General features: G+C 47.2%; 1 protein-coding gene across 3 annotated transcripts in view; it reads right to left on the minus strand.

Annotated features, from left to right (window-relative positions):
- The window catches only part of SLC6A12 (solute carrier family 6 member 12), an 88,116-nt gene that overhangs the window by 54,154 nt on the left and 13,426 nt on the right, over positions 1-20,536 (minus strand). For 2 of the 3 annotated variants that reach the window (XR_008445679.1, XM_054034902.1), the window contains exon 2: positions 3,431-3,641. Coding sequence is in view for 2 of the 3 variants with exons in the window: in XM_054034902.1 (XP_053890877.1) it covers positions 3,431-3,578 (148 nt within the window). In the remaining variant the exon portion in view is untranslated. Of the gene's footprint in view, positions 1-3,430; positions 3,642-5,468; positions 5,509-20,536 lie in introns of those variants that run through there. The other variant, XM_054034914.1, reaches the window with a different exon arrangement.

Raw genomic sequence — 20,536 nt, forward strand, 5'->3', positions numbered from 1 at the left:
TGAGCAAAGGTTTGGGAAGGTCACAGGAAATCTTATTGTATCCAAACTGGATCCTCCTTACCCAGCAGTCACAGGACAGCTCTCTCCAGTTGCTTCTAATCTGCTGCCAGGATCTTGGTTTAGTCCCAGCCTTTCCTTCTCCCATCTCCTAATTTGCCTTTCCAAAGAGAGCAGCTGGATTCCACACTTCAGAACCCACCCAGGGCCAGCTCCAGGCAGCAGCCTAGCAAGCAGGTGCCTGGGGTGACCAATGAAGCAGGGGGCGGCACGTCCGGCCCTTTCGGCAGCAATTCGGTGGCGGGGCCATCACTCCCTTTGGGAGCAAAGGACCTGCCGCCAAATTCCCACCGTAGAATGAAGCGGCGGTAGAGCTGCCGCCGTGATCGCAGCTTTTTTTTTTTTTTTTGCACTGCTTGGGGCGGCAAAAATGCTAGAGCCGGCCCTGAACCCACCCACCCCAGTGTAACGGCAGACATAAGGCAGGCAAATGCCATTCTCCTCCTGGTTGAAACAACAGCCCTCAGGGCCTCATCAGACACAAGGAATAAAAGATAAGTGAATATATTCCCATCCTTTGCCCCAGTCCTCTGATAAAAAAAACAGATGTTTGGAAGAAAGATTTGGGCTCCTTCTCTCAAAAGCAAATCTGGTTCTTCTTAGATCTGTTTCTCCCTTGCCAGAATCAGTCATGCAGACCCACATTCCTTCCCATGAAGGATAATTAACAATTGGGTCTAAATAAAGAACATTTCTCCTTGTTCTTATGCCAATAATGTTAAAATAAAGAGCAACATCAAAATGTTCCCTAAACACGGATGTATTATAGTTGCAGGGGACATAGGGCCAGCAGACCCTTCACATCTAGACGGGATCAGTCCAAGTTCATGAAGTAGGAAACATAGATCCTGTACGTATTCAGCTAAAGGCAGCTGCTCCTTTCACAGCCACATAAAAGACCTTCAGTCAGAGTTCTTCTGAGACAACAGTATTATCCAGTATTGATTAGATGAATCCTTAGGGAGATCCCATACCCTGTTTTCTGATTCTGATCGTCCTAGTGGCTGATCAATGTAATCAATAATCATTTACAAGAGTGCCACCTTACATTTATAAAGCTTCTTTCCATTCTGAAGTTCCCAAAGTACTAGCCAGGATACCAGGGTTAACATATATTTTTGCAAAAAATGACATGGAAGCTTTCATGACTGTACAAGTGGTCAGTCGACCCCCCAATACAGTTCTGAGCCATTGGTTCTCAACGGGAAGAGTGCTTTGTATTATAACATGAAAACCACTTTCTGCAGCATCTTGAATTTTCTGTGGTAGTCTCCCAGCCACGTTTTGCCCAGACCTAGCTGTGGTCAGTTTGAGAGATCTATAAACCAAAGTCCAACCATTTTTATAAACAAACTGGTGATGTTCAGTTATCTCCCCCTCACTCTGTTTCATTTTATGGTCACTAGAAAATCTCATTTTTAACCATGTAAAAGATCTTACTGCAGTTTTACTGGAATAAGGAAGTAAGCAAGTCACACAAGAAGCAGCAGTGAAGGGGAATGGACTCTTTCTGTGGGAATAGGTTTCAGAGTGGAAGCCGCGTTAGTCTGTATCAGCAAAAAGAACGAGACGTACTTGTGACACCTTAGAGACTAACACATTTATTTGAGCATAAGCTTATCTGATGAAGTGGGTTTTAGCCCACGAAATCTTATGCTCAAATAAATTTCTTAGTCTCTAAGGTGCCACAAGTACTCCTCATTCTTTTTTCTGTGGGAATGTTTCCCCTGGCCAGGGGTTGGCTACTTATAGCTCTATTACTGGGGAAGAGGTAGAGGTGTCCTTTCCTTTCTCATCCTCACAGGCACACCCTCCTGAAGCTCCTCAAATTCAGCTTTACCCCCAGGACAAGTGCCTTCCCTTTAACTTTGAAAATCTGCTGACCTTACTCAGCTTTAGAATTCATTGGGGACAACACACCTCTGTTTGGATAGTGTTTTTCCTGATCCCTGATTACCAGAAATACCAAAGTACTGGGAGAAAGGCTACAATCATGGGCCAGTCAGGCCTGAAGGATGAGTTTAGTGGGGACAGGAGCATCACCTGGGTCACAAAACATACAGAATAGGGAGGCAGTTGTCCAGGTGCCCTTGAGGAGAAACCCAGGCCCTGAAGGAGATCATGGAATCATAGAATATCAGGGTTGGAAGGGACCTCAGGAGGTCATCTAGTCCAACACCCTGCTCAAAGCTGGACAAATCCCAACTAAATCATCCCAACCAGGGCTTTGTCAAGCCTAACCTTAAAAACCTCTAAGGAAGGAGATTCCACCACCTCCCTAGGTAACCCATTCCAGTGCTTCACCACCCACCTAGTGAAAAAGTTTTTCCTACTATCCAACCTAAACCTCCCCCACTGCAACTTGAGACCATTACTCCTTGTTCTGTCATCTGGTACCACTGAGAAAAGTCTAGATCTATCCTCTTTGGAACCCCCTTTCAGGTAGTTGAAAGCAGCTATCAAATCCCCCATCATTCTTCTCTTCTGCACACTAAATAATCCCAGTTCCCTCAGCCTCTCCTCATAAGTCATGTGCTCCAGCCCCCTAATCATTTTTGTTGCCCTCCGCTGGACTCTTTCCAATTTTTCCACATTCTTCTTGTAGTGTGGGACCCAAAACTGGACACACTACTCCAGATGAGGCCTCACCAATGTCGAATAGAGGGGAATGATCACGTCCCTTGATTAGCTGGCATTGCCCCTACTTATACAGCCCAAAATGCCATTAGCCTTCTTGGCAACAAGGGCACACAGTTGACTTATATCCAGCTTCTCGTCCACTGTAACCCCTACGTCCTTTTCTGCAGAACTGCTGCCCAGCTGTTCAGTCCCTAGTATGTAGCAATGCATGGGATTCTTCTATCCTAAGTGCAGGACTCTGCACTTGTCCTTGTTAATAAAAGCAAAAAAGTGTTTTCCCCGACAGAAGATCAGCTGTGATCAGAAAGCGCTTGGGAATAGCTGGGAGGAGGGGGAATGCATGGGTCCTGGGAAGGAAGGGTTCCAGGGACTGTTGGGTGGGGGAACTGACAGAGTGGGTTCCCCGGTGGATGGAGCCCCCAAAGGTTCTGATAATTCAGCTGTGTTTTAGATAAGCATCTCACCTGTTGCCTGCCTCTACAAATGGCAAAACTAAAGGTTCATCCATTATTAAAACAGGCAGCCTACTGAAAGCTGGATTGCTCCTCTCCATCTGGCAGAGCTACTCTGAGCATCCACCTCGCTGTGTGATTGCTTCACTGGAGGTACAGGGGGTGGGCGTGGGCATGGTCTCTATGTATGGGCATGTATATATGAACAGATGAAAGTGTCTGCTCTGGTGCTCATATTCTTGGGCCAACATCTCACACAGCCTGGGCTTTTATGGACTTACCACCTCCATTTTTGTAACAAAGATAAGGGAATCTCCACACATTGCCCAGGCCGATGATCTCCCCAGCCACAGAGAGCATAAACTCCATTTTATTACTCCACTGGCCTCTTGGCTCTATTTCCAGCTTCTCCTTTTCGAGCAGCACCATGTCCCCATTGGGCTCAGCCTCCACAGCTGCTTTACTCTCTGTGGTCCAATGCAGCAAGGGAAACTGGGAGGGAAAATAGAGCACAGACAGTAAGAAGCTGTTACAGGACACACAGGAGTAGTATATCCCTCGATTGTATTCATCACCATGCATTTTTGACAGGTTTCCATGCCCCATTTGGGGCTTTTGTCCCGCCTTCCCACCCCTTTTCCATTGGCACCAAAGTTTGGCACTGTCGGCCATTTTGAAAAATTTTTGTATGTGTGTTTGAATACAGGAAGTGTTGTGTGTGTTTGAGCTTGGATACATTGAGAGAAAATGGTTGAAAGACTAGAGTGAGAGAGTTTAAAGATGAAAAAAGAAAGTTTGGGTAAGGCTTAGAGAAAAAAAGGAAATTTAAAAGAAGAGAGGTAAGTTATTCAAGAAAAGAGAGATGATGGTAAAGGCCTAGTTTGGTATGCTATTAAAGAATAGAAAATTTTGAGATAAATGTAAAAGGTGTGGGTGGGTTAAGAAAAAAGTTAAATAATATTGAAAAGTAGGGTTAAAAAGGGAATGTACTAAGGCAAAGCCTGTTTAGTAAGCACATGGTAAAAAGTGGCTAAAAAAGCATTCAATACCAGTGTAGGTTTAAAAAAAAAAAAAAGAGGTCCGAGAGAAAAAGAGAAAGAACAGGGCAAGAAAAGGGAAAAGAAAGCCCCCTTTGCAAAAGGCAAAGATAGAGAGCACATGGTTGAATCAGAGAGAGACAGAATCTTTACCTTTCCTGTCTTTCTGTAGAATAAGGCAACTACGCAGTTCAGAAACTTTCAGATTTGTTATCAGCGCCTTTGTATCGGACCAATCAGAGTTTCTTCTACAGCAGCGTCATAGAATTCATTTTCCTGAACCAATCCTATAGTCCCAAGATTTTAAACAAGAGCCAACTCCCTTCTCTCCTCCCTCCCCTCCTTTCTCCCCCTCCCTTGTAACTGTCTTATTCTTATCTAAAGAAACAGACCCTCAGCATTTTTTTTGCCACGTAGCTCTTACATAGGGGTTTTTATAAAAGTTAAAACCATAAGCTTTTAGTAACAAACAATTTTCCCCCTAGGTTTTAAACTAACGGGGGTTATTTTTTTAATAAAAACAATGTGAAGCTGCAGCAAAGCTCCTGTTAGCAAAACAGTATCTGTGAGTCAGTGAGAAGAAGGAGTTTGCTTCTTCACCTGCTTTTTAACAAACACAAGTAAAAGTTACATTAAGTTTTGCAAAGGTATAATTACTTGAAAAGAGAAATCTATCCGAAGACACATCCCTTTTGCATGTGTTTCAATAAAAAATCGTGCAGAAGCACCCCAGGTTTAAAACCACAGGTTTTTAGTGACAGACAGTTTATATTTTCCTTATTTTGTAAAACACTGGATCAGAGAGAAGAAGTTTGTCGTTGTTCCCCTCCCACCACCACCCCTTTTTAACAAATAGAGGTGAAAGTTTTGGAAAGGAATAAGCACTTGGAAAGACAAGCCTATCTGAAGACACATTCCTTTGGTATAGGTGTTTTAATAACAGGTGAGTTTGCAGAAACAGTCCAGGGTTAAAAACAGAAAGCTTGTTTATAAAAGTAATGTATAGTCATAAAAAGTTTTTCCCTAGGTTCTAGACTAAGGTGGTTATTTTTTAATGAGCCCAATATGAAACAACAGGCTTTCAGCAAAGCCATTGTTAGCAAAAACAGCCTCTGTGATCAGAGATAAGAAGGCCAGAACATAACAAGCAAGCCCTAGGCCTGCTTTTAAAACAAAATTGTACCAAAGACTTGTTAAACTAAACCTTTTCTTTTTGTTATGTAATGAAGGCATCGTTTTGTAAGTAATCTTATTTACAAGGTAAAATAAAAAAAGAAATTACCTTAGGGTTAAAGCCACAGCCGGCTAGTTTATAAAAGCCATTTGTTAACAAATAGAGGTGAACGTTTTGCAAAGGCCTTGCTAAACACTTGAAAAGACAAACCTATATGAAGACACAGCCCTTTATTTAACACTTTTGTATGTGTTATAATAAAAAAAGCATGCAAAAGCACCCCAGGGTTAAACCCTGACTAAGAAAGGGATAAGAGTGGGAGGGATAGCTTGGTGGTTTGAGCATTAGCCTGCTAACCCAGGGTGGTGAGTTTAATCCTTGAAGGGGCCACTTTGGGATCTGGGCCAGAAATCAGTACTTGGTCCTGCTAGTGAAGGCAGGGGACTGGACTCAATGACCTTTCAGGGTACCTTCCAGTTCTATGATATAGGTATATCTCCATATTTATTTATAAGAAAAAGTTTTCCCCCAAGGTTTTTAGAAAGAACAACTTGAAACAGCCTTTTGAAGGTAGTGGACTAGAAAAGAAGATCCCTTTGAAAAACAAGACTATCTGAAGGCACATTCCTTTATTTAACCCCTTTGGCATAAGTGTTTTAATAAAATGTAAGCCTGAAAAATTAGTTCAGGGTTATAAAAGTAATGTATAGTGATAAAGTTTTAGACTAGCACTGGTCATTTTTTAGTAAGCACAATTTGAAACAGCAGCAAAGCCACTGTTAGCAAAAGGAGCCTCTTTGATCTGAGAGAAGAAGGCCAGAACATAACAAGAAAGCCCTAGGCCTGCTTTTAAAACAAAATTATACCAAAAACTTGTACTAAAAAGAATAGTAACTTTAACTGTAAATAAGCTTACTATATAAAATAAAAGCTTTATGAAAGTTATAACATGTATTTTATTCCATTTACTGACTGTAAAAGACAAAAACCACCACTTTGTGACTGCATGAAGCTTAGAGATAGCCTATCTGAAGAATACCCTCACCCCTTGACTCCCTCCCCCATACGTTTAACACTTGCTAAACATGCAGTGTTTTATTATATAAAGGTTTTTAACATTTAACATGAAAATACAGAATTGACTGAGATGTAACATAACATGACCTTTTTAGAGGATATTTTGTATGCAGTGAGGGCTATTTGAAGCATTTAAAGAGAGGAGCTCCTCCTTACTTAGGGAGGGAGGGCTCATGGTATTCTTAGCCAATAGTTTAGGGCTGCCATTTTAAGGAGGAGCTCCTCTGTTTAAACGGGTCTGCACCTCGAAGGCCCTGGCCAACACCGGCAGTCAAGCTTCTCATGAAGAGACGTTATATGGTCGCTGCTATGGGACCTGAAGAAACAAACACACCGTTGTGGCAAACAGTGTTTGAGAGGGGTCATGGGAGCAGGGAGACAGGGATAGCTAACGATGTCAGTACCCGCAGGAACAACGCGGTGGAAAAACATGAGGCCAGACCGCTGGGCCATGATTTGTTTGAGACTCCGGCCCCCAGCCAGGAGGAATCAAATGAAGGTCTGTACGGAGACAAGGCACAGGTACGTTGTATGTCAGAACATTCAAAGGGATGGTTTGGCACTGACCGATGCTCAGTTGGCTAGAGCCTTTTGGATCAAGCCTGCACGGAGACATATTTCAGTTGTTGTTTGTTGTTTTTAAAAACTGCATGCAAAAGGGGTCTCTTGATACATGGTGTAAAAGGGTTTAAAACCATGTTATGAAAAAGTACAAAGATGCCTTACACACATTTCTTACTGTCAATTTTTCAGCTGAGCGATGGTTCTTCAGAGGACTTGGAGGTTTTGGACACCGACAGCTCCGAAGAACCAAGCGGTTTGGGCCTGATCTGTTTTTGCCCAGACACAAAACCAGATGCTCCACAGAATGCCAAAACAGCAAGGGACGCTTATTCTATAGGCCTGTACTATCTAAAGTTGAGGGAGAAATTCGGTATTAAGCCGGTGCGAATTCATAACCGTAAAACCGGGATGCGTGCAATTGTGCAAGCGGCTGTGCACAGAATCATCAAGCACTGCCGGAGAGAAAAACAAAATGAGGATTATCCTGGGTGCGCCATAGATGGCCCAAGTCAGAGGCATTATGCCTGCATGTACTGGTCTTTAAATGATGTGAATTGTAAAACTAAAGAAATTAGAGGTAGTTTGTGTATGGAGAGTGTGTTAAATATCATCATCATGCTGGGATACATACTGCAGTGCCTCTGTTTAACCCAGGAACATTTAGCTCTAGGGGCAGAATTGGTGCACAAAGTGACAGAGGCCGAGGACCCAAATAGCGTTTTGAATGAAATCATCAAACTGACAGATAAATATTTAATGCAAAATGTTGAACGTCTTCTTCATTCAGCAAATTACAAAATCTTGCTAAGAAAAAACAGAGCATGTTTTGGGAACAAAATGGGGTGTGTTGTAAAATAAAATGTCAGTTAAAAATAACTGTGTAAAGAGTGTTTTTATGGAGTTCAAGGGGTGTGCGGTTTGTCAAAAGGGCAGTAGGTTGCCCCGTGTAGTATACGCATAGGTTATAGTTTGTCAACAACAACAAAAGGTATATGAACAGCCTGATCCTCTAACAAAGGCCCACCCACCTCACCCAGCCCTGGTGTTTGTGCATGAGGGTTATAGGCTCCCTATGGACCGTTGCAAAGCAGTCCCAGAACCCCTCTTAAATCATACCATCTTCCGCTTCAGCTGTACCTTTTCATTTTCCACCCCAAGGCCCTCTGCATTAGGACTTAATCATAGCCCCTCTCATTTCAACAATGTCTCAGGTCTCTCGTCTACTGTTTCATATTTAATGCTGTACATCAGGGGTCGGCAATGTTCGGCACGCAGCTCGCCAGGGTAAGCACCCTAGCGGGCCGGGCCAGTTTATTTACCTGCTGACGCGGCAGGTTCGGCTGATCACAGCCCCCACTCACCGCGGTTCGCCGTCCCAGGCCAATGGGGGCGGCGGGAAGCCGCGGCCAGCACATCCCTCGGCCCACGTCGCTTCCTGCCACCCCCATTGGCCCGGGACAGCGAACCACGGCCAGTGGGGGCTGCGATCGGCCAAACCTGCCGCATCAGCAGGTAAATAAACTGGCCCAGCCCGCCAGGGTGCTTACCCTGGCGAGCCACGTGCCGAACGTTGCCGACCCCTGCTGTACATCATCTAGGGTTACAGTTTGCATAAAAGTGTTTTATAAAAACAAACAAAATATATTCTCTAGGGGGCTTAGACAAGATAATGATCAACAAAATAGTAATTACTGCTTTGCAGACCTTGCTACAAAGTATCTTTAAGCTTGTTTTTGTTAATATTTCTGATAGGCCATAAGATGGGGGAGATAATACCTCATAAAGTGGGAAAGTGCTTCCGAATAATAAATGCTTGCCCATGCTAAAGCATAACGACTAACACAGACAGACTGCCTACAAAACCGTTTCACTAAAAGAGTTATCAACATGCCCCCTAAAACTCAGGTCAGCTTTCTTACCCCCAGGGCCTAACCTCTGTGGCTCTGGGTTTTTTTTTTTTTTTTTGTCCTTGGTTTAAATTTAATAAAAAAACAAGAAGAAAAAAAAGGGGGGGGGGAGTGTGTGTGTGTGGAGAGCAGAGGTGAGGAAGGCTCCATATCTCTGGTAAAAAAAAAAACCAACAGCTTGCTTTTTTTACATACGCTATTTTTTCTTGTGTTTTTTGTATAAATCCAAACTTTAAAAAGCAATCTTGTTTTTTTTGTTTTTTTTTTTTATTAAAACACATATGTAAACTCCCCTCAATTGCCAGTTTTCATATTCTTACCCAGTTGTTGTTTTGGTACTTTAAAAACACTATTTTTAAAAGGACAGGCTAGTATCTTAAGCCTTTTTAGTTCACTAAACTTCTACAAAATATCCCTAAGTGGGGCCTTGTTTTGTTCCAGCTCAGTCAATACTGCTTTTTTATAATAAACTTTAAAAAAAAACAACATAATGCTTCAAATAGGCCTCACTGCATACAGAATATCCTTTAAAAAGGTCATGCTTTGTTGCATCTCAGTCAATTCTGTATTTTCATGTTAAATGTTAAAAAACCTTTATATAATAAAACACTGCATGTTTAGCAAGTGTTAAAAGTATGGGGGGGAAGAGTCAAGGGGAGAGGGTATTCTTCAGATAGGCTATCTCTAATAGGGTTACCATTCGTCCGGATTTACCCGGACATGTCCTCCTTTTGTATGCTAAAAATAGCGTCCGGGGGGAATTTGTAAAGCACTCACAATGTCCGGGATTTCCCCCTCCCCCGGCAGAGCGAGCGGCTGGGAGGGCTGCAGGAAAGTCCCGGGCTGGACTCCGGAGCAGCTTCCTCCTCCCACCCCCCCCTCCCTGCATTCTGAGCCGGCCGGCAGCTCCTCCTCCTGCAGCCCGCTCCAGCAGCCCTGTGCAGGGCCAGGGACCGGGTTTTGTGTTGTGCTGGGGAGCTCAGCCATGTGTCCGGCTGGCACAGAGCCCAACACCCTGTTCTGAGCAGCAGGGTAAGGGGGGGCAGGAGAAGGGACAGGGAGGTTCTGGATGGGGCAGTCAAGAAACGGGTGGGGGCTTTTGGAGGGGAGTGGAGAAAGTTTTGGGCAGTCAGGGTACAGGTAGGGGGTAGGGTCCTGGAGGGCAGTTGGGGGGGGTCTTAGGAGGGGGCAGTTAGGGGACAAGGAACAGGGAGTCTTAGGTAGGGGGTGGGGTTCTGGAGGGCAGTTAGGAGCAGGGGTCCCAGGAGGGGGCAGTCAGGGGACAAGGAGCGGGGGGTAGGGGGCTGGGAGTTCTGGGGGGGAGCTGTCAGGGGGCAGGAGTGGGGAGAGGGATCGGAGCAGTCAGGGGACAGGGAGCAGAGGGGTTTAGATGGGTTGGGAGTTCTGGGGGGGCTGTCAGGGGGCAGGAGTGTGGAGAGGGATCGGAGCAGTCAGGGGACAGGGAGCAGAGGGGTTTAGATGGGTTGGGAGTTCTGGGGGGGGCTGTCAGGGGGTGGGGAGTGGTTGGATGGGGCGTGGGAGTCCCAGGGGTCTGTCTGGGGTTGGGGGTGTGGATAAGGGCTGGGGCAGTCAGGGGACAAGAGGCAAGGAGGCTTAGATAGGGAGTGGAGTCCCGGGGGGCAGTTAGGGGCAGGGGTCCCAGGAGGGGGCAGTCAGGGGACAAGGAACGGGGGGAGGGTTGGGGGTTCTGGGAGGGCGGGAAGTGGGAGGGGCAGGGGCGGGGCTAGGGCGGGGCTCCTCCCGTCCTCTTTTTTGCTTGTTGAAATATGGTAACCCTATCTCTAAGCTTCATGCAGTCACAAAGCAGTGGTTTTTGTCTTTTACAATCAGTAAATGGAATAAAATGTGTTATAACTTTCATAAAGTATCTTTCAATGCAATCTCACCATTTGTTAAAACTTTAACAGCATTTAAAAAGGAAAATCAGTCTGTGTAAAAAAACCAAGCAAACTGAAGGAGTGACCCCTAGAGCCTTGGTAAGGCAGCCGATAGCGCATGGAGCACTGGCTAGCCTAATTAGTCTTATCTGTTTTTAAAATGTAGAGAAAGCTCCAGCTCCAGCCTGTGTTGTATTATTTTAATAAAATCTATGGACCCAAAACAAACACAGGAGCTTGTACCGGTGTCTCAGCACACGGGCTGCAAACATTTAAAACCAAAAACATTCTGATAATGCAACAAAATAAATTCATACTTAAATCTAAAAGCCCTAGGAAAATAACAGCTTACTATAACTTTCACATGAATTTGTTAAAAAGTGGGGAGGAAAATAAATTTCTCTCTAATCCACTGGATTACAGAATAAGGGGAATATGAACTAGCTGTTACTAAGGTTCTGTGGTTTTCACTCTGGGGTGTTTTCTGCATGCTCATTTTTTTTAATTGAAACACGCTTGTAAAAATGTTAAATAAAGGGCTCTGTCTTCATATAGGCTTGTCTTTTAAAGTGTTTATTTCTTTACAAAACTTAATATAATAATTTTCACTTGTATTTGTTTAGGGTTACCATATTTTGAGTGTCCAAAAAGAGGACACTCCATGGGGCCCCGCCCCAACTCCACCCCTTCCCCAAAGTCCCCACTCCAACTCCGCCCCCTCCCCTGCTTCCCGCAAACATTTGATTCGCGGGAAGCCTGAAGCAGGCAGCAGGTAAGCTGGGGCGGGGGGGGGAGGAGGCGCAGCCCAGTCTGGCTCCCCCAACCGAGCGGCTCCCTCTGGCGGCCGGCCCCGGCCCCGGCGTCTCCAGCCTGGCTCGGCTCGGGCCCTGGGGTGCCGGCCCCGTGCCAGCCCCCAGCCCAGCACTGCCGGCCCCCGGCCCAGCACCCCCTGCGCCGGCCCAGCACTGCCAGCCCCGGCCCGGGCCCGGCCCCGGCCCCCAGCCCAGCACTGCCAGCCCCGGCCCGCCTCGGCCCCCGGCCCAGCACTCCTGGCCCCCGGGCCAGCACCCCCGGCCCCGCACCCCTGGCCCCGCACCGCCGGGCCCAGCCCAGCCCCACACCCCGGGCCGGCCCCCGGCCGAGCACCCCTGGCACCAGCCCAGCCCCCGCCCCAGCACCCAGTGACACCGGCCCCTCCCTATTTTCCCGTACATGTTCGGCTTTTGGGGATTTCCCCCCGGACGGGGATTTGAGGCCCAAAAAGCCGGACATGTCCGGGAAAATCCGGACGTATGGTAACCCTAATTTGTTAAAAAGCAGGCAAAGAAGCAGCCTTTTTATCTCTAATCTACTGGTTTACAGAGGCTGTTTTTGCTGACAGCTGCTTTGCTGCAAAAGCCTGCTGTTTCAAACTGTCCTTACTAAAAGAAATGACCAGCGCGAGCCTAAAACCTAGAGGAAAACTTTTTTTATCACTAAACATTACTTTTATAAACAGGTTTTCTGTGTTTTTAACCCTGGATTGTTTCTGCATTTTATTGAAACACTTATGCCAATTGGGCTAAATAAAAAAAAGTGTCTTCAGGCAGCCTGTTTTTCAAAGGGGTCTTCTTTTCTAATCCACTATCTTCAAAAGGCTGTTTCAAATGGTTCTCACTAAAAACCTTGGGGGAAAACTTTTTCTTAGTAAGGGTTTTGTGGGTTTTGGTCTGGGGTGCTTCTGCCTGCTCTATTTCATTGAAATATATGCAAAAGGAATGTGTCTTCAGATAGATTTGTTTTTTCATGTGTTTATTTAATAAGTTAAAAAGAGAGGGGTTTAGACATTATTTAAAAAAAACACATTTTAAAATGGTTTATAGTATGTGTTGGTCAGCTTTTGTTATAGGGTCCTGGTTGTTTAGATAAGAGCAGGGACCCTTTTCCTGAAAAAAAAAAAAAAAACGTGAAGGGCCTCTGGCTACATACTTTAGCTTTTTTAAATTTTTATTCTAAAAAGTTTTTATTTTATATAGTAAGCTTATTTACAGTTAAAGTTACTATTCTTTTTAGTACAAGTCTTTGGTACAATTTTGTTTTAAAAGCAGGCCTAGGGCTTTCTTGTTATGTTCTGGCCTTCTTCTCTCTAATCACAGAAGCTCCTTTTGCTAACAGTGGCTTTGCTGCTGTTTTAAATTGTGCTTACTAAAAAATGACCAGTGCTAGTCTAAAACTTTGTCACTATACATTACTTTTATAACCCTGAACTAATTTTTCAGGCTTACATTTTATTAAAACAGTTATGCCAAAGGGGTTAAATAAAGGAATGTGTCTTCAGATAGTCTTGTTTTTCAAAGGGGTCTTCTTTTCTAGTCCACTACCTTCAAAAGGCTGTTTCAAGTTGTTCTTACTAAAGACCTTGGGGGGAAACTTTTTCTTATAAATAAATATGGAGATATACCTATATCATAGAACTGGAAGGGACCCTGAAAGGTCATCAAGTCCAGCACCCTGCCTTCACTAGCAGGACCAAGTACTGATTTCTGCCCCAGATCCCAAAGTGGCCCCCTCAAGGATTAAACTCACCACCCTGGGTTTAGCAGGCCAATGCTCAAACCACCAAGCTATCCCTCCCACTCTTATCCTTTTCTTAGTCAGGGTTTAACCCTGGGGTGCTTTTGCATGCTTTTTTTTCTTACAACACATACAAAAGTGTTAAATAAAAGGCTGTGTCTTCATATAGGTTTGTCTTTTCAAGTGTTTATCAAGGCCTTTGCAAACTTTCACCTCTATTTGTTAACAAATGGCTTTTATAAACTAGCCGGCTGTGGCTTTAACCCTAAGGTAATTTCTTTTTTTATTTTACCTTGTAAATAAGATTACTTACAAAGCGATGCCTTCGTTACATAACAAAATGTTTAGTTTAACAAGTCTTTGGTACAATTTTGTTTTAAAAGCAGGCCTAGGGCTTTCTTGTTATGTTCTGGCCTTCTTATCTCTGACCACAGAGGCTGTTTTTGCTAACAATGGCTTTGCTGAAAGCCTGTTGTTTCATATTGGGCTTATTAAAAAATAACCACCTTAGTCTTGTGAAACTAGAATGAATTATATTGTAAAAATAGAATGGATTAAAGAAATGCTGTATGTACCTTTAAGCAGAAATAAGGAATGTTGAAATACAGGTGTCAGGAAAAGAAACATTAAGGCATAAACAAGGGGTCGGCAACCTACGGCACGCGTGCCAAAGATGGCACGCAAGCCAATTCTGAGTGGCACGCAGCTCCCTACCGCGGTCCCGGCCCCCAGCCCCACTCAGCGCCCCCGCCCACCGCTCTCCCCTGCGGGGGCAGGAGGCAGCAGCAGCTGGTTCTGCAGCAGCCAAGCTTCCCCCCTCCCCTGCTTCTTCTCCCAGCGTGGTGCTTTCCTGCCCCTCCTCCTCTCCTTCCCTGGCCAATCAGCTGATGGCCCTAGCGAGGGGGAGGGGGAAGAGCAGCAGCGTGCACACAGCTCTGTAGAGGAGGCAGAGAGAGGTAGGGACAGAGCCTGGGGGAAGGGGGTGGAACAGGGCATATCCCTTCCAGCCCCCTGCCATGAGCCGCTCAGGGCAGGGGGTTGGGAGCAACCCCATGAGCCGAGCACCCCAGCCTTCTGCCCTGCACCCCCCCACCCCAACACACACCCAGCCTTCTGCTCTGCACCCCCAGAGCCCCATCCCTCTGCCCTGAACCCCCCACGCACACCCAGCCCTCTGCCCTGCACCCCCCACACCCCTCAGCCCTCTGCCCTGCACAGCCCCAGCCCTCTGCCCTAAACCCCCCAACACACACCTAGCCTTCTACCCTGCACCCCCACAGCCCCAGCCCTCTGCCCTAAACCCCCCAACACACACCTAGCCTTCTGCCCTGCACCCCCACAGCCCCATCTCTCTGCCCTGCACCCCACACACACCCAGCCTTGTTACCTGAACCCCCCACACCCCAACACACACCCGGCCTTCTGCCCTGCACCCCCACAGCCCTCTGACCTGACCCTTGAACCCCCCACACCCTCAGCCTTCTGCCCTGCATCCCACACACACCTCCAGCCCTCTACCCTGACCCTTGAAGCCCCCCACGCACAGCCTTCTGCCCTGCACCCCTCCCACACCCCCAGCCCACTGCCCTGACCCTTAAACCCCCCCCACACCCAGCCTTCTGCCCTGATCCCTGAACACCCACACACACACCCCAGCCTTCTGCCCTGAACCCCCAGCCCTCTGCCCTGACCCCTGAAATACCCCCCGCCCCCCAGGTCTGGGGTCCCAGCCATAGGCCCTGCTCAGCCCACTGCCGGCCTAGATGAACAGAACCCCAGGCTGGCAGCGAGCTGAGCAGGCTGGTGGCGTAAGATCAGCATTTAAATTTAATTTTAAATGACGCATCTTAAACATTTTGAAAACCTTGTTTACTTTACATACAATAGTTTAGTTATATAATATAGACTTATAGAAAGAGACCTTCTAAAAACGTTAAACTGTATTACTGGCACGCGAAACCTTAAATTAGAGTGAATAAATGAAGACTCGGCACACCACTTCTGAAAGGTTGCCTACCCCTGGCATGAACAATGAGTCCACTTAAGCTAATGGTGGAACATTAAATGGAGATCGGTAAAAGTTAGTAAGGAAATTAAATATGTATGTCTAGCCTCAGGTAAACGTTTCAGTTCTGCTTTCTTTGTCCTCTTGTTAAGTTCGCGCCCTTTTTATCTGTATAAAATAAGGTAGTGTGGGTCTTGCATGGTGCTCACATTATCTGGGTGTATTAGCAGAGCGCTGTGCTAATAAACAGAGTGGTCTAACAAATTGTGAGACCTGAATCGGACTTTGACTATTTGGAGGTTCCACCGAGATGGCAACCATCTTCACTGGGTCCGTGTGATTCCTGACCGTTTTTGTAGGACGACCGTGGCAGCTGGCACCTGGGCATCTGGGCCGGGCGGTCCTCCATCTGAACGGAAAGGCGCACGACCACAGTGAAGTCTACGCCATCGAACCTATTGGTTCCCACTCTGTTCTGGTAGGGATCCCGGGATCTGACATCAGGAATCTGATCAGATAATTATTTCTGTGTTTTGTCCAGACTGAGAACTGTCCTGTCTCTGTGTCTATCCGTCCTCCCTGTGGAGTGTTTGAGTCTGGGTGCCGTCTCCGTTCAGGGATCGGCCGACCAAGGGGTTCCTGTCCCTGTGGTCTGAGTGAGTGAAATCTGCACAATCGCAGCCGCACTGCACCTTGGGTAAAACCCTTGGTGTGAAAGCAAGGGCGATTGAGGCAGTAGCCTGTGGGCTCCTTTTGTGTGTTGCACCAGGCATCACTCTGACTAACCTGAATTTCCTTCTTGTGTGATTGGTGTGTGTAAAGTCCTCCTGTATGGATAATCAGACATCTAAGTCGGGACAGTTCCCTAAAGGAACGCCAGCTCATTTTATGTATTTTAGGAAGGGTCCGGACTCCTGTAAATTTCTGGAAAAATGGTCTAGGTTAACTCAGGGGGATCCCAAAACTCAGTGGCCACCATTAGGATCATGGGACAAAGACCAAGTGGACGTCTTAAAAGACAAACTCGGCCAACCTAAAACTAAATTGGCCAGAGGAGAGATTGATTGTTTCATGCAGTGGTGGGAAGAGGCAAATCGTAGGTGGACAGAATCGAAACTTGTCTCTCTCAAAGCTTCAAATGATAAGTTAAAAGCTTTATTGAAAGCCTCCTCTCCCACCACCAGACCAAATGCTCCCCTTTACCCTGTTCTCCGAGCAGACTCAGATCTATCCCAACCCCCTTCATACTCCCATCTCAAGTGGAAGAGGACGAAGAAAACCCCTTGTTAAAGTCTGGGGACGACGATGAGGAAGACGCATTAATTGGCTTGGCAGCCTTGTGTCGGAACAATAGATGATCACCAGCCTCCCCAGTTCAGGAACAATTCTCAGAGGTCACCAGTTCAGACCAGTTCGGACTGTCCAATGCCGCCCAGGCCCATTCCTCTGGTACCGCTCAGGCCTGTCAAGAAAAATGCCTTGTTTCCCCGAAACGCTCCAGTCTGCCTGACTCCTCTGCTTTTTCTTATACATGCAAAGATAGCCTGGATAAGGATTGGGCCCGTTGCTTGCGCTCTAGCTCTAAAACTGTCCAGGCTCCCCTCCGAATCCTACGTACTGGGGGCCAAGAAGGGGGTCTGGCAAATTAGAGTGGCGCTCACTGACAGGCCAATTTGCTGCTGTGAACCATTTTTCATGTTCGCTAGGGGTTACAAGTAGCTTACACAGCTGCAGGAGGTCTGCCTCAGAGGGTTCATAGGTATCGCATACTAACAAAAATTCCTCTGCGAATTTGGTAGGATTTTCCAGGGACTTTGGAAAGCCTCTTACAATTGAATGGAGCTCTATGCGAGTCCAGGGTTTATGGCTCCAAGTAGGACCCCCTTCTTGGCCCCCAGTACGCAGGATTCGGAGGGGAGCCTGGACAGTTTTAGAGCTAGAGTGCAAGCAACGGGCAGTAATTCCCCAGTCCTCTCTGAGTGATTCTGTGGCCTCCCTGCTGTCTGAAATTCCCCTTTCCACTCCAGTCCCATTACCCATTGATCCCGTCCCTTGAACACCTAATTTCACAGGTCCCATCCTCTCTGTGGCCAACTCACCCATCTGAAGTGGGCCGCTTAAATACTGACCCCGTCTGCATTACTGTTGACTCCTCCAAACCCCTGTCTCGCCTGTCTCAATACCTTTTAAATCCTGAAACAGAGGCTGGCATTGCTCTGGTCATGACCGCCCTGCGGGAACAAGGCATTATTGTCACCTGCTCCAGCCCCTGTAACACTCCTATCCTCCCAGTTTGAAAAGCTGATGGTAAATCATGGCGGTTTGTTCAGGATTTTCAAGCCATTAACTGCATTGTTATACCCGCCTTTCCTGTTGTCCCTAACCCAGCAATGATTCTGGCTTCTATCCCACCAGGTGCAACTCATTTTACTGTTGTTGATTTGTGCTCAGCTTTCTTTTCTGTATCGGTTCACCCTGACTCCCAGTATCTTTTTGCCTTTTCTTACAAGGGGCAGCAGTACACATGGACCACGCTCCCTCAGGGGTATACTGAAAACCCATCCTGTTGATGTAGTACATCGCGGCTGTATTGTCCTTCAGGACCTGCATCACCCTGCCCTTCAGGTAGGGCAAGAATGCCTGGCAGGCCAGGCAAACCACTTTGAGCTCCCTCACATTGATATGAAGGGCCAGATCACTGTGAAGCCAGCGGCCCTGGGTGTTGAGCTCACCCAGTTGGGCTCCCCAGCCCAGGTCTGACGCGTCTGAAACCAAGGTAAGCGACGGAGATAGGGACACAAAGGGAACCCTCTGCAACACCAACTCCCGATCCAGCCTCCAGTCCAAGGACAAAAGGACATGGCTCGGCACCGTGATCACTCGGAGAAGGGATTGATGCTCCCGAAAATCATTTGGCGAGCTAGCTCTAGAAAGTCCCACCACCACCTGGTCTGGGGACAATAAAGAAGACTGGACTGCCAGTGGGGGTACTGGGGTCTCAACCGCCGTCGGAGAAAGAGGCTTTGGGGTGAGCTCAGGTTCATCTGTCCTGACCTCAGAACGACCTTTCGGTACCGGGTCCAGTGCCGGTGGGGCTGCCACCCACTGTTCTGTGGCAGCCACCGAGGAGTGATGTGAAGGAGGCATCGTCACGCCCTGTACGCACCACCTGCTCCAATACTGCCACTGCGCTTGCCACTGGCCATGCTGCTATTGCGGTGCTGCCGACGAGGGAGCGGGCTCCTGTGCCCAGCCACATTGATGAGACCGTGGTGATGGGCTGAACTGGCCCTCCGTACCAGAGGAACCACCTTCCAGTGACCAGGGAGGAGCCGTCAACGCCTGAGTTTGTTTGCTGGTTGTGCCTACCGGTGACCATTACGTGGGCGTAACTGAACAGTAACTGCAGCGTGGAGAGGGGAACTGGTGCCAGGATGGGGAACGTTCCCACCATGCCAGTGATCAGGATCGACGCCTAGAGTACAACTGTCGAGACAGTGAACGGTGGTGGGAAAAGTAAAGAGAGTGTCGGCCCCATGCCGGAAAGTAGCGTCGCAGGGATCTGGAAGCTCGCCTGGGCGACCAGCGACACGATTGGGATCTGCCTCGGGACTCCTGACACAGCAGCCAAGATCGACACCTTCTGTCCTGCGACCAACTTTGGTCCCGTGTTCCCTGAGGGGTCTTAACGGTGGGTTTGCCCTCTTGGGGAGCCTGAGCCGGGTCCTGCAGCACCAGGGTAGTCAGCGGAGCAGATGGAGACCTGGGCGATCTCTATGCCGTGGGAGCCTGAGCTGACGAAGGTGCAAGCAGGAGTGCGGGTCCTATACCACTCCCAAGAGTCAGTGATGGACCTTTCAGGGGGCTGGGCACCCCAGTCGGGGAGAGACAAGGCTCTGGAGCAGTCTGGTGGGCAGGTCCAAGTCCCTTGATAGATGACCCCTGGCCTTCTTGCTCAGTGCCGGGGAGCACTTCCTGGTCTTCTTCTTCGGCACTGGTGATGGTGAACGGTGCCGGGAGGAGTCGGGTGCTGGTGGTGCGCTGTGCACAGAGGCCAAGGCACTTGGTGCGACCTGTCCAGATGGCTTGGAAGCTGGGTGGAGGGCGGACTCCATCAGGAGAGCCCTGAGGAGGACGTCCCGCTTCTTCTGGGTGCAGGGTCGAAAGTTTTTGCAGATCCAGCACTGCTCCTTAACACATGACTCCCCCAGGCACTTAAGGCAGCTGCTGTGGGGGTCACTCACAGGCATAGGCCTCCTGCAGTCCGAGCAGGACTTGAATCCAGGAGACCAGGGCATGCCCTGCCTAGGGCAAAGTCCCACTGGGACCCTAACTACAGCCAGCACTACAGGTACCACTAAGGCAAAAATCTTTGGTTTGGTTCCAACTGAAACAATGTTTTCCCCTGCTGAAATGGAAAAAAAAAAAAAAAGAGTTTCAGCTTGAAATTATTTGGAGGAGGGAGTTCATTTCAGGTGATTTCCAGGTGCTCTTTATCCTTTTTTGGTGTGTTTTTTATTTAGCTAAACTTCTAAAAGAAATAGCCTCTTAAAATGAAAAGTCAAATACAAAACATTTCAAAATGGTCAAAATGTTTCATTTTGAAACAAAAAGTTGAACCATTTCATTTTGAAATGGCAAAAGAACAGTTTTGATTTGTTCAAAAATTTTCCATTTCTTTTTTTTTTGGCCAAAACTATTTGCCAAATTTGACCCAATTTCATGAATAGTTTCAGTGTCCCCCACAAATGCATTTTTCAGCAAATTTACTATTTGCTGAAAAAAATTTCATCCAGCTCTACAAATAATGACCAGCTAAGCATGACTTCTCTCTTCCTACAGTACGTCCTAAATTGCATTTAACATCATATTCATTAAAAAGTATTAGAGAACACTCACGTGATGCATTTCCTCAGCATACACGTGGTCTTTGTGATTGGCTAATGAGTTTAAACCTAGCCGAAACCTACATGAATGGGTCCCATTAACATCAACACCTTCACATTGGTAGCTGATATTTGAGAGTGGTAAAGAAAAGTCAGAGCTAAGGCAGAAAGCCATGATTCAGCTGAAGGTGCCATCTTAACTTATGCACAGAAGAATGCCCAGGAGGAGGAGGGCAGGGCTGTCCTTAGGCATACATAGCATATGCAGCTGTGTAGGGCACCTGAA

The sequence above is a fragment of the Malaclemys terrapin genome, chromosome 1 (genome assembly GCF_027887155.1).
Source record: "Malaclemys terrapin pileata isolate rMalTer1 chromosome 1, rMalTer1.hap1, whole genome shotgun sequence".
NCBI lineage: Eukaryota > Metazoa > Chordata > Testudines > Emydidae > Malaclemys > Malaclemys terrapin.